This window comes from Pelophylax lessonae, assembly GCF_965119305.1.
Source record: "Pelophylax lessonae genome assembly, chromosome: 5".
NCBI classification, from domain to species: domain Eukaryota; kingdom Metazoa; phylum Chordata; class Amphibia; order Anura; family Ranidae; genus Pelophylax; species Pelophylax lessonae.
Genome location: NC_138772.1, coordinates 198,047,526 through 198,059,955, shown reverse-complemented (window position 1 = coordinate 198,059,955; position 12,430 = coordinate 198,047,526). Strand labels below are relative to the sequence as shown.

Genomic DNA, 12,430 nt, shown 5'->3' with positions numbered 1-12,430 from the left:
TTGCTTGCTAGGTAGTGAAGCTTGGATCTAATTTATAAATCTGGAGCCTGCATCTTTAAAAGAAAACCAACCATGGCTTCTCCATTTTTACTCTCGCAGATTCATTGTAACCACTTCTCTATTTCCATATATATTTAAAATGACTGGGGGGTGAACTTCTATTTCTGGCATGTTGTTTATAATAAGGTAAGGGTGACCAGTGCACCCTTTAAATGCCTGTAATCAAACTGCCATTTCGCAGTACAGATCAGACTAAAGGCATAGAGCCACACTGATGGACCCTGTGCCTTTAGTCTGTGATCTAAACTGTGATGGCCAATCATGGTGATCATAAATTTAAACAATACTATTGTTTACATTTGAGAGCCCACACCTCCTCCCCCCCCTCCTCTGCTGCCAATTCTCCCAGTCCTCTTCCTTTCTCCTCTCCTATCGTCCTTAGCCGTTCTCCTGTAGGTGAAACTGCTACTACTGACTACCGACTACCAACCAAAGGTGCCACATTGAGCAGCAAGAGGGGTCATACTGACCACCACTGAACAAAAAGGTACAGAGGGAGCATATGGACCATGCAGGGGGCACACTGACCATTATTGTTAGGGATGAAAACATCAGTGACCAAAGCAGTATTTAGGGGGGACATGCCATTGGCCATCAATTTTAAAAGGGGCACTTGCCACCACCATAAGGGGTAATAATCCCTGATCATTAAAGTTTACAAGCTGTTCTGTGCATTACATAGTCTTGACCACTGCACCGTATACATGTCCTAAACTAAACAGGTTCGTGAGTATGCAATGCAACAGTTATTTCTTCCTTTTTTTTTCATGATGATTTGTATTTTTTTCCTTTTTTTTACTGTATAGTAGAAATTCCAGTGATTATAATATATACCATGCTCTCTGTCTAAAAAATGCACATACAATAAATTTGGGTACAGAGTGGCACGACCAAGCAATTTTCCGTGAAATTACTACAGGACAAAAAAATGGAACATGTCCTGGCAATGAAGGGTATAACAGACTAGTAGTCAAGTGGTTATAGTATATACAGTGGATATAAAAAAATCGACATACCCGTTAAAATGTCAGGTTTCTGTGATGTAAAAAAATGAGACAAAGATAAATAATTTCAGAACTTTTCCCACCTTTAATGTGATAAAAAAAAAAAATGTACAACTCCGTTAAACAACAAACTGAAATCTTTTAGATGGAGGGAAGTAAAAATAAAAAGTAAAATAATATCATTGCATAGGTGTGCACACCCTTAAGCTAATACTTTATTGAGGCACCTTTTGATTTTATTGCAGCACTCAGTCATTTTGGGTATGAGTCTTTTGGGGGTAGGAGTCTATCAGCATGGCACATCTTGACTTGGCAATATTTTCCCTCTCTTCTTTGCAAAAACACTCCAAGTCTGTCAGATAGCGAGGACATATCCTGTGCATAGCACTCTTACCAAACAGATTTTCAATCAGATTCAGATCTGGGCTCTGCCTGGGCCATTCAGAAACTTTAATCTTCTTCTGGTGAAGCCATTCCTTTGTTGATTTGGATGTATGCTCTGGGTCATTGTCATGCTGAAAGATGAAGTTCCTCTTCATGTTCAGCTTTCGAGCAGAAGCCTGAAGGTTTTGTGCCAATATTGACTGGTATTTGGAACTGTTCATAATTCCCTCTACCTTGACTAAGGCCCCTGTTCCAGCTGAAGAAAAACAGCCCCAAAGCATGATGTTGCCACCACCATGCTTCACGGTGGGTTTGGTGTTCTTTTGGTGATGTGCAGTGTTGTTTTTGCACCAAACATAGCTTTTGGAATTATGGCCAAAAAGTTCAACCTTGGTTTAATCAGACCATAGCATATTTTCCCACACGCTTTTGGAAGACTTCAGATTTCTTTTTTTTTTTTTTTTGCAAAATTTAGCTCAGCTTGGATGTTTTTCTTCGTAAGAAAAGGCTTCCATCTTGCCACTCTACCCCATAGCCCAGACATATGAAGAATACAGGAGATTGTTGTCACATGTACCACACAGCCAGTACTTGCCAGCTATTCCTGCAGCTCCTTTAATGTTGCTGTAGGCCTCTTGGCAGCCTTCCTGACCAGTTTTCTTCTCGTCTTTTTATTAATTTATAGGGACGTCAAGTTCTTGGTAATGTCATTGTTGTGCCATTATTTCTCCCCTTGATGATGACTGTCTTTACTGTGTTTCATGGTATATCTAATGCCTTGGAAATTCTTTTGTAACTTGACTGATACTATTGTAACAATGAGATCCCTCTGATGCTTTGGAAGCTCTCTGCGGACCATGGCTTTTGTTGCAGGATGAGACTAAGAAAATGTCAGGAAAGACCTACTAGAGCAGCTGAACTTATTTGGGATTAGTAAGAGGCACTTTAAACGATGGCAGGTGTGTACTGACTCCTATTTAACATGATGAGTTTGAATGTGATTTCTTAAATCCTGAACACAGCTACATCCCCAGTCATAAGAGGGTGTGCACACTTATGCAACCTTATTTTAGTTTATTTTTCCTCCTGTTTGTTTTGCAATTGTGTTGTATAGTTTATATGTGTCATTAAAGGTGGAAAATATTCTGAAATTATTTATCTTTGTCTCTTTTTTTACATCACAGAAACCTGACATTTTAACAGGGGTGTGTAGACTTTTTAAATCTACTGTATAGTATAGTTTAGTTGTTTTAAATATATAATATAGCTGTTCATTTCAAACAGCTGAACAGTGTTATTTTTTATTTTTAACTAAGCACTTTTAAGTTATTTTCTACTTTTATTTGTAGTTTATTGTAAATAATTTCCATTTTATAGTTAATGCCATCAAAGTATGTATCCCTTATTTTGTAAGCTATTCTATATTACATGCAACATGAAGCTTATGTTTAGGAATTTTGTTTATTGTGAAATCCCTTACTAATTTCACTTTTACAAATGAATGTCAGTGTTGGCAAACAGCAAGCTTATCACAATTTGCAGGTTCTGTAACATTGTAGTTTTAGATTTTCCATTTTCAACATGTTGGGAGTGTTGAAGGTTCAGTATTTTAGTGTAATGGCTCCCTCTTGTGGCTAGCTTGAAGTAATACATGTCAGTTAATTAGATTCGTTTACTTTCATTGTGCATTGAGATGTGTTCCCAGCTGCAGGTTATGATTTTTAATATTTGCCTGTGGAACACATATCTGTATACATAGTTACGTAATTGTTTTGAATTAAAAAGACGTCAGTTGCACTCAACCTTGTTTATGTTAACAGAATCTGATGAAGAAGCTGAGGAGAAACAAGACAGTGAAAAGCTTTTGGTGTAAGATGATCAAGGTAAACTCTTATGTTTATTAAAGAACATTGTCTGATAAAACTGACAGCTCCATCTATGATCTGATATTTGCATGAAATTAGGTTGCATTTGATTAAATTTGGCTTAACCTGCATCTTCTCTCACACTTAAACTGTGAAAGCTACCATAAGAAAATTAACGCACTTATACAGTAATCCCTTCTACTGATTTCTGAATAGTCTTATTGCCCTATTAAAAGGCCTAGACATTGAAATGGAACAGAACTTTGACATGGAGCTTGGAGTTGCTGACTTTTATGGTCTCCTTGCACACTTAGGAAGACTATATATTTGAAGGTAATTCTTTTAACGTTATGTGTTTCCAAGATGTCCAAGTGTGTGGCAGCTACAAAAGAAGAAAGGGGGAAGCATCACCTAAGTGTAGTATTAAAATGTCAGCATTTATCACACAGGGTTTAAAAACTCTTACAAAAGTAAAAGTGTTTTTAAACCCTGTGCAATAAATGCTGACATTTTAATACTAACTTAGTATACAACCTGTTTACTGTACCCAGGAAAGAAGGCAAAGTGCGTCCAATCCTGGACCTCAAGTCCATTGGCATGGTAGCAGTGTCTCTACACCAAGGAGACTTTTTGGCCTCCATAGATATCAAGGATGCATATCTACACATCCCTATTTACGTCAGCTTTTTCTTCGCTTTGCTGTAGGAGAAGAGCATTATCAATTTGTGGCGTTACCCTTTGGTCTCGCTTCCGCCCCAAGGGTCTTCACCAAAGTGTTGGCTCCGGTGTTGGCATTACTGCGACAACGGGGGATTACGGTACTGGGGTACCTGGACGATCTCCTATTAAGAGCAGACTCACATTCAGCCCTGTTGGGTGACTTGAAGGTTACTGGACGGACTCTGCAAGAGTTCGGTTGGAACATCAATTTAAAAAAAATCTGCCCTGATTCCATCCCTAGGACAGGATTAGTTGGGCGTACTCTATCTCGGCGAGGGTTTTTCTTCCCCCGGACAAGCTGCAAAAGTTGCAGGGGGGCGATTCATTTGCTGTTAGCCAGCAATCTGTGCTCTCTGCGGACTTGCATGCGGGCCCTGGGTCTTATGGTGTCAACCTTCGAGGCAGTTATGTTGGCTCAGTTCTACACGAGATGCTTATAATGGGAGATTCTTGTCAAATAGAACAAAGATCCAAAGTCCTTGGACACTATGGTTCGGTTGACAACACAAGGACTGCCCTATTATGGTGACTTCACTCATTAGCACTACAACAAGGCAAGTCCTTCCTTCCCCTGTATTGGACTGTGATAACCACAGACGCCAGCCTGTCTGGCTTGGGAGGAGTGCTGGGGAAGCTCTGCCTTCAGGGGTCCTGAACAGTGGAAGAGTCCAGACTTCAGATCAATATTCTGGAACTCAGAGCGATAAAGCTTTGCCTGAGTAACTGGACAACTCGTTTACAAGGTTGTGCAGTCCAGGTTCAATCGGACAATGCCACGACCGTGGCTTACATCAATCATCAAGAGGGCAACAAGAGTGTCTTGGTGGCCCGGGAGGTGGCTGAGATCCTGGAATGGGTGGAAATGTTTGTTCCAGCCCTTTCTGCAGTGCACATACCAGGTGTGGAAAACTGGCAGGTTGATTACCTGAGTTGTCAGGTGTTGGATCAGGGGGAGTGGTCCCTGCACCCAGGGGTGTTTCCCCTCCTGTATGTCCGGTGGGGGACACCCACTGTTGACCTGTTTGCTTCTCAACTCAACAAGAAGGTTCCGCGGTTTGTAGCCCGATCGAGGGATCCTCTGGCCGATGCCACAGACGGACTGGTGGCTCCTTGGGGTCAGTATCGGGTGATCTATGCATTCCCTCTGCTAAAACTCCTGCCGAGGCTTCTGCACAGAATAGAGGTGGAAGGGATTCCAGTCATTCTGGTGGCCCCAGACTGGCCTAGCCGGTCTTGGTATGCAGATCTGGTAAGGTTGGTCGCCGATGCTCCTTGAAGACTTCCTCTCAGGGATGATCTTCCATCCTGCTTTATAGTCGCTGGCTTTAACGGCGCGGCTGTTGAAAGCCAGGTTTTGAAGGATAGAGGTCTTTCTGATTCTGTGATTCCTACACTGTTGCAGGCCAGGAAGTCTACTTCCAGGAAGATAGATCATCCTACGTGGAAATCGTACATCTCATGGTGTGAATCGCTGAAGGTGCATCCTTGCCTGTTTTCGGTGGCTAGGATTTTGACCCTTCTTCAAAAAGGGGTTGAACAACGGTTGGCTTGGGGCACTACCAAAGGCCACGTGTTTGCTTTGGATGTATTTTTCCAATGCCCTTTAGCTACGCGTGCCTTGATTCGCACTTTTATACAAGGGGTTCGCCATGTGGCTCCTCCAAGGCGATCCTCGCTACCTGCCTGGGATCTTAATTTTGGTAATATCTGTTCTTCAAAAAAACCTCCTTTTGAGAACTTTAGGGAGATTCCTCTGCTTACACTGTCCAAGAAGGTTGCCTTTTTGGTGGCTATTACTTCTGCCCATAGAGTATCTGGATTGGCGGTACTGTCCTGCCGTTCACATTATCTGGTGGTCCACAGAGATAAAGTGGTACTTGGACCTCATCAGTCCTTCCTTCCTAAGGTGGTTTCTGATTTTCATCTGAATGAAGACATTGTGCTGCCTTCACTGCATGAAGTGAAGGCAGCACAATTGTGGTTCGGGCAATTAGAGTTTACCTGGTGGCTACTGAATCTTTCAGGAAGTCTGACTTTGTCTTCACAGAAGAACCTTGAAAAGGATTGGCTGCATTTGCTGGGACCATATCTAGATGGATCAGGCAGACGGTGGTTCAGGCTTATTCGCTGAAGGGTCAGGTTCCTCCTTTCCTTGTGAAGGCGCATTCTACTAAGGCGCTTAGTGCCTCTTACAGTGCCTTGCGAAAGTATTCGGCCCTCTTGAACTTTGCGACCTTTTGCCACATTTCAGGCTTAAAACATAAGATATAAAACTGTAATTTTTTGTGAAGAATCAACAAGAAGTGGGACACAATCATGAAGTGGAACGAAATAATGTGTATGAAAAAAAGTTTGAAATATCCAATAAATTATTGGATATTTCAAACTTTTTTAACAAAAAACTGAAAAATTGGGCGTGCAAAATTATTCAGCCCCCTTAAGTTAATACTTTTGTAGCGCCACCTTTTGCTGCCATTACAGCTGTAAGTCGCTTGGAGTATGTCTCTATCAGTTTTGCACATCGAGAGACTGAAATCTTTGCCCATTCCTCCTTGCAAAACAGCTCGAGCTCAGTGAGGTTGGATGGGAGAGCGTTTGTGAACAGCAGTTTTCAGTTCTTTCCACTACTCGATTGGATTCAGGTCTGGACTTTAACTTGGCCATTCTAACACCTGGATATGTATATTTTTGTGAACCATTCCATTGTAGATTTTGCTTTTATGTTTTGGATCATTGTCTTGTCTCAGGTCTTTTGCAGACTCCATCAGGTTTTCTTCCAGAATGGTCCTGTATTTAGCTCCATCCATCTTCCCATCAATTTTAACCATCTTCCCTGTCCCTGCTGAAGAAAAGCAGGCCCAAACCATGATGCTGCCACCACCATGTTTGACAGTAGGGATGGTGTGTTCAGGGTGATGAGCTGTGTTGCTTTTACGCCAAACATAACGTTTTGCATTGTTGCCAAAAAGTTCGATTTTGGTTTCATCTGACCAGAGCACCTTCTTCCACATGTTTGGTGTGTCTCTGTGGCAAACTTTAAACAACACTTTTTATGGATATCTTTAAGAAATGGCTTTCTTCTTGCCACTCTGTTCATCCAGAGTGATCAAGGGCCTCTTGGCTGCATCTCTGATCAGTCTTCTCCTTGTATGAGCTGAAAGTTTAGAGGGACGGCCAGGTCTTTGTAGATTTGCAGTGGTCTGGTACTCCTTCCATTTCAATATTATCGCTTGCACAGTGCTCCTTGGGATGTTTAAAGCTTGGGAAATCTTTTTGTATCCAAATCCAGCTTTAAACTTCTCCACGACAGTATCTCGGACCTGCCTGGTGTGTTCCTTGTTCTTCATGATGCACTCTGCGCTTTAAACGGACCTCTGAGACTATCACAGTGCAGGTGCATTTATACGGAGACTTGATTACACACAGGTGGATTCTATTTATCATCATTAGTCATTTAGGTCAACATTGGATCATTCAGAGATCCTCACTGAACTTCTGGAGAGAGTTTGCTGCACTAAAAGTAAAGGGGCTGAATAATTTTGCACGCCCGATTTTTCAGTTTTTTATTTGTTAAAGTTTGAAATATCCAATAAATTTCGTTCCACTTCATGATTGTGTCCCACTTGTTGTTGATTCTTCACAAAAAATTACAGTTTTATATCTTTATGTTGTGAAGCCTGACATGTGGCAAAAGGTTGCAAAGTTCAAGGGGGCCGAATACTTTCGCAAGGCACTGTAAGTCTTCTGTCATCAGGTGTCCGTGGTGCAGGTTTGCAAGGCGGCCACCCGGTCATCTGTGCACACTTTCACAATATTTTATAAAGTTGATGTGTTGGCATCTGCGGACGCTGCCTTTTGGCCGCAAGGTTTTGCAGGCTGCTGTTTGAGAGGACTAGTCCTCTTTGAGGGTATTCTTTTCAGGTGAGGTCCAGTTGTTCTGGTTGAGCTCTTGTTACCTGGTTGGCTAGGTTTAGCCATTTGGAGTTTGGGGGTTTGATACTGCTTTGGGACGTCCCAATAGTCAAGAAGATCTGAAGCTATGTCCGTCAATGAATGAAAGAGAAAATTTGATTTTTTGTCTTACCGTAAAATCCTTTTCTCTGATGTTCATTGACGGACACAGCATCCATCCCTCTATTGAGTTGGGCTATTCTTCTCACACTGCTTGCAACAAAATGGAGTGCTTATAGCAGGAGGTGGGAGTATATCCCCAGGGACTGCCCCATAGGCGTGGTAAAGTTTTTTTCTTGCCTAGTATCCTACTCCTGTGGGGGGCAGCATAACCCAATGGTCAAGAAAATCTGGAGCTGTGTCCGTCAATGAACATCAGAGAAACGGATTTTACAGTATGACAAAAATCCAATTTTTCCACAGAAATTTAATATACAAACTACAGCTTCAGAAATTGCCTTTGTTTTCTACTTCGTAACATCCTGTAACACAGCTTTGTCTGTTATTGTAAATCGGGCTGTTCAGAGGGAGACTAGTAAATTGCTACCATACCAACAGGTTTTTTTAACACTGCACTTTCCAGTTAAATTATAGATGATCGTTGCAGCTGGTAGTCTGTGTAAAACCCCCGCTGCTTCAGACTTTAAGCCCCATGTCTGTGGCAGCAAAATGGTTAAGGATTAGCAGGCTTTAGCCCTCATTCACACCAATGCGATTTGTCATGCAATTTGACAGTTCAAAATCGCACGTGACACCCTATTTTCAGCAATGGAATCGTTCAAATCAGCGACTTTGAAAAGGGTTCTTGCACTACTTTTCTGCAATTTCAGTGCAATTTAAATTGACCTAGCGCTATTTAAAAGCCGCACTGGTGTGAACCAGGACTTGATCAATTTTCAAGTACTGCTAAAATTTAGGGCTCATCTGAACCAGTACTTTGCAGTAAAAAGTAGTAAATCGCATGCATCACTTGCAATGTGTGCTTTTGAATGGCTACCCAATGCATCACAAACAAACAATGTCCATTACAGCCCTTTCATTTTGAATGAGCTGGCTATGTAAACATGCCTCAATACATGAAAATGTGTGTATCGTGACGCGGTGCATCATAACGCAGCCCTCACGAACGCCTGCTTGCTACCTGTTTAAACCTGTACATAAATGGCTGAACAGCGGTCTTCTGAGGTTCAAAAATTTCACACTTTCTGCACTCTGTGATCATTTTGTCTATGGGGAATGCTGGGTGTTTGAATTCTTATTCATTGAAAGATAGGTGTTGAAGAAAAAATAGGAGAAAGGTTTTTCTTTTCTTTTTTTTTTTTTTCCAAAAACTTGTGGCTAAAAATGGATCCTTCAGAAGACTTACCATGTCGCTAAAGCTCTTTCGGCCATACTTCCCATGTGGCTCAGAGAAGCGTACTTGACCCAAAATCAACCGACACTGGGCTAAAGCCTGCTGTCGGCTGACATTGCAGACCTGCTCCAGACTCTGGAGAGATCCTGACAATAGTTTTAGCGCACTGAGCCAGCGACTCTCCTCATCTCCTGCCCAGGACTCCATTGAGCGCTGGAGGAGCAGAAAGCTGTGGACTCAGTCACCGCTCTCTGAGAACTGAGCAATCAGAGGACATGTGATTGCTTAGTGCTCAGGCTTAGGGTCGGCAGAGACAGCTTGCAGCATTGCACCAATGCTGCAGCAGGTAGGTAAGTTTGTGTGTAAAGTACTTTAAATGTATTGGGGGGTCTTCTCTGCAAAATATGGCCATTATGTGGGTGTTTCTATTGCCCTGGCACTTTGAGGCTTAAAGAAATGGATAGGTAGTCAGGAAATGAAGGTTTTTGGCCCCCTTATGCGTCTAGGTAACGAAAAAGTAAGTGAAACTAGGTTTTTGGGGGGTTTTTTTTGTTTAATAAAAACCCAATGGTGACTAAATACCACCGAAAGAAAGCTCTATCTATCTGATATAAAAATCTTTTTGATTCAGTGTTTCATGATCTGAAAACTGAAAAATGGCCTGGACAGGAATGGAGTCTAACATGGCAATCTTCAAGTGGTTAAAGTGACAGCCTACATTTCCATTAAGATCTGTGTTAAGCATCTAAAAACTGGAGCGAAATCTAACTTTAAAGTGTATACTAAAGCTAAAGTTGTTTTTGATAGTGTGGCCCTGGTAGTTTTTAATTGCTATCTATATCACCAGGACTGAAAGTAGGGGAAGATCCAAAAACCTTGTCATCAGAGCAGGAGCAGAGGACAAATCTTCCAATGTGCACACATGCCAGAGGGGATTTTTTTCACATTGGAATGAATCTTGTCACAAGACGGGACATGAAGCGAAATTTCGTTGATGGCCAATAAACATTATCAAATGGTGTTTTAACCATTCCTACTGTATCCAACATGAAATAACTAAAGTTGGGGCTTTAGATATAGGTAAAGTCTTCAGAAAACTGCCTGAAGCTTGCTGAAAACTTTGTCAATGCGAAGTAAAAACTTGCTGTACATACTACTGTTATACGAAGGTTGTGTCTGCAAGGCCTAAAGTGGTGTAACTTATAGCAAACCATACACAGTTTACTGAAGTCAAACCAGTTCATGACATACTGTGCTCTTATATTGAATAAACTTAAAGGCTGTTCTTAAGGCTGAAGGTTTTTTACCTTCAGGCATTCTATACCTGAAGGTAAAAAACCTTTAGTGTGCAGCTCCCCTCTCAGCCCCCCACAATACTTACCTAAGCCTGATCTCGATCCAGCGAACTGCGCAAGATCCGAGGCTCTCCCGAGTCTCTCCCCCATCTGGATTGGCTGAGATGCAGCAGCAGGAGCCATTGGCTCCCGCTGCTGTCAAGCACAGCTAGGGGGCGGGGCCGAGCCACACTGTGTCTTACGAAAGCAGAGAGCCTGCTGGGGAGCGAGCACGCATGAGTGCCACCACAGCAAGCGGCATGCTATGGGGGCACTCCGCAAGAGAGAGGGGCCCAGAGCGCCATTGGGGGAACAGATAAGAGGAGAATCGGGGCTACTGTGTGGAAAACCGCTGCACAGAGCAGGTAGGTTTAACATGTTTATTTTTTTTTAACTAAAACCATTTTCCTTTACAATCACTTTGTTAGCTTAAACATATATGAAAATCTGACTTTTGATAGATCGTTTAGTGATGTGAACAGCTTTATTTGTTTGTTATGTAAAACATATATGAATTAAGTTATCTTTCTTTTCTCTTAGGAATATGTTTTAATTGCACAAATTAATTTAGTAAGAGGCAACATCCATGAATCTTCATCAGCTCATCTAGCAGAGCACTATATGCAGATGGAAAAATGAGATGTAGTCATCCAGCTGATTACTCTTCACAGAGGCTGCTGTTCTTAAAGGCAAAATGGCTGCTAAACTGGCCGCCTTGAACACTCAAGTAGACATGAGCTGTAGGTAGCCATCTTCATCAAAGACAACTTTGCTGCATACTTTGACTGTTGGCGCTGTAATAACTCTTACTGCTTTGTGCTGTCACTGTTTTCCTGGAGGAGATAGTTCACTGGAACAGAAGATCGATCTCTCTGCTGGCATCTACTGTCTGATATTCCTGTGCCTTTGTGTTTATTATAATGCTGGCTCCAATGCCAACCTAAAAAACAGATTGTTTTGTGACATGCAGCTATGGAATGGTGATTTTTATACTACTTCGTCTACATGTTTACTGCTTGTGAAGCTCATTTGAGATTGGCATAATGTGAATCTTTGGTAGCTGTAGTGTCCTGCTGCGCTTGGAAGTTATCACATGTGATTTGCAGATTTTGTAAAGGTGCAGTGTCCACAACGGCCTTCCCACTTGCCAAGGCTAAAGACTGACTTGCATCAGCATTTCCTTCAGTAAACCTCCATTTACTGCTGTATTTATAATTCACTCCTTTGTGTTCCTCAAACCTATTTACAGTTCCTAAGTTCTTCTGATTTTTGTCATAACAATTTTTTATTTATTGAAATAATGCTTAAACGCACTACCAAGGATTATTCAAGCATGATTTACACTGATTATTATTCCTGGCCATACACTACTCAAATTTCTCCCAGAAATGCAAACTGTTTAAACTGCAATAATTAGGCAGGTTAGGGAGCACAGAGCAACTGACAGTGTAGAGGTCAAATAGATCTTCTAGTGTCCTGGAATACACTGAGGAGTACACATTCAGGTTTTTTATTCCTTTTTCTGTGAGAAAGAGAAATGACTTTGACTGTCTCCACCAGATGCAAGACTGCATTAGGTTGGAGTGAAGGTGGTGGTATCTTACCCTTAAATACCCTTTTGAACAACTTTTTTTTCATAATGGCCTGTAAGGTCAGCGGTTGCATTGGGCTGCCAACACTAAAATAAGGTTTAAACTATACTCATCAACATTGTAACATTTTAGCACAAGATAGCCGATCTTAACTGATCAGGTCAGT

The 12,430-nt window shown here is 41.7% G+C and overlaps 1 protein-coding gene across 2 annotated transcripts in view; it reads left to right on the top strand.

The window, feature by feature from the left end:
• The window catches only part of STARD3NL (STARD3 N-terminal like), a 118,024-nt gene extending 106,316 nt beyond the window's left edge, over window positions 1–11,708 (top strand). For both annotated transcript variants that reach the window (XM_082257841.1, XM_082257840.1), the window contains exons 8-9: window positions 3,269–3,331; window positions 11,213–11,708. In XM_082257841.1, the coding sequence (XP_082113967.1) occupies window positions 3,269–3,321 (53 nt within the window). In that variant the 3' untranslated portion in view covers window positions 3,322–3,331; window positions 11,213–11,708. The remainder of the gene's footprint in view (window positions 1–3,268; window positions 3,332–11,212) is intronic.
• The last annotated feature ends 722 nt before the right edge of the window (window positions 11,709–12,430 follow it).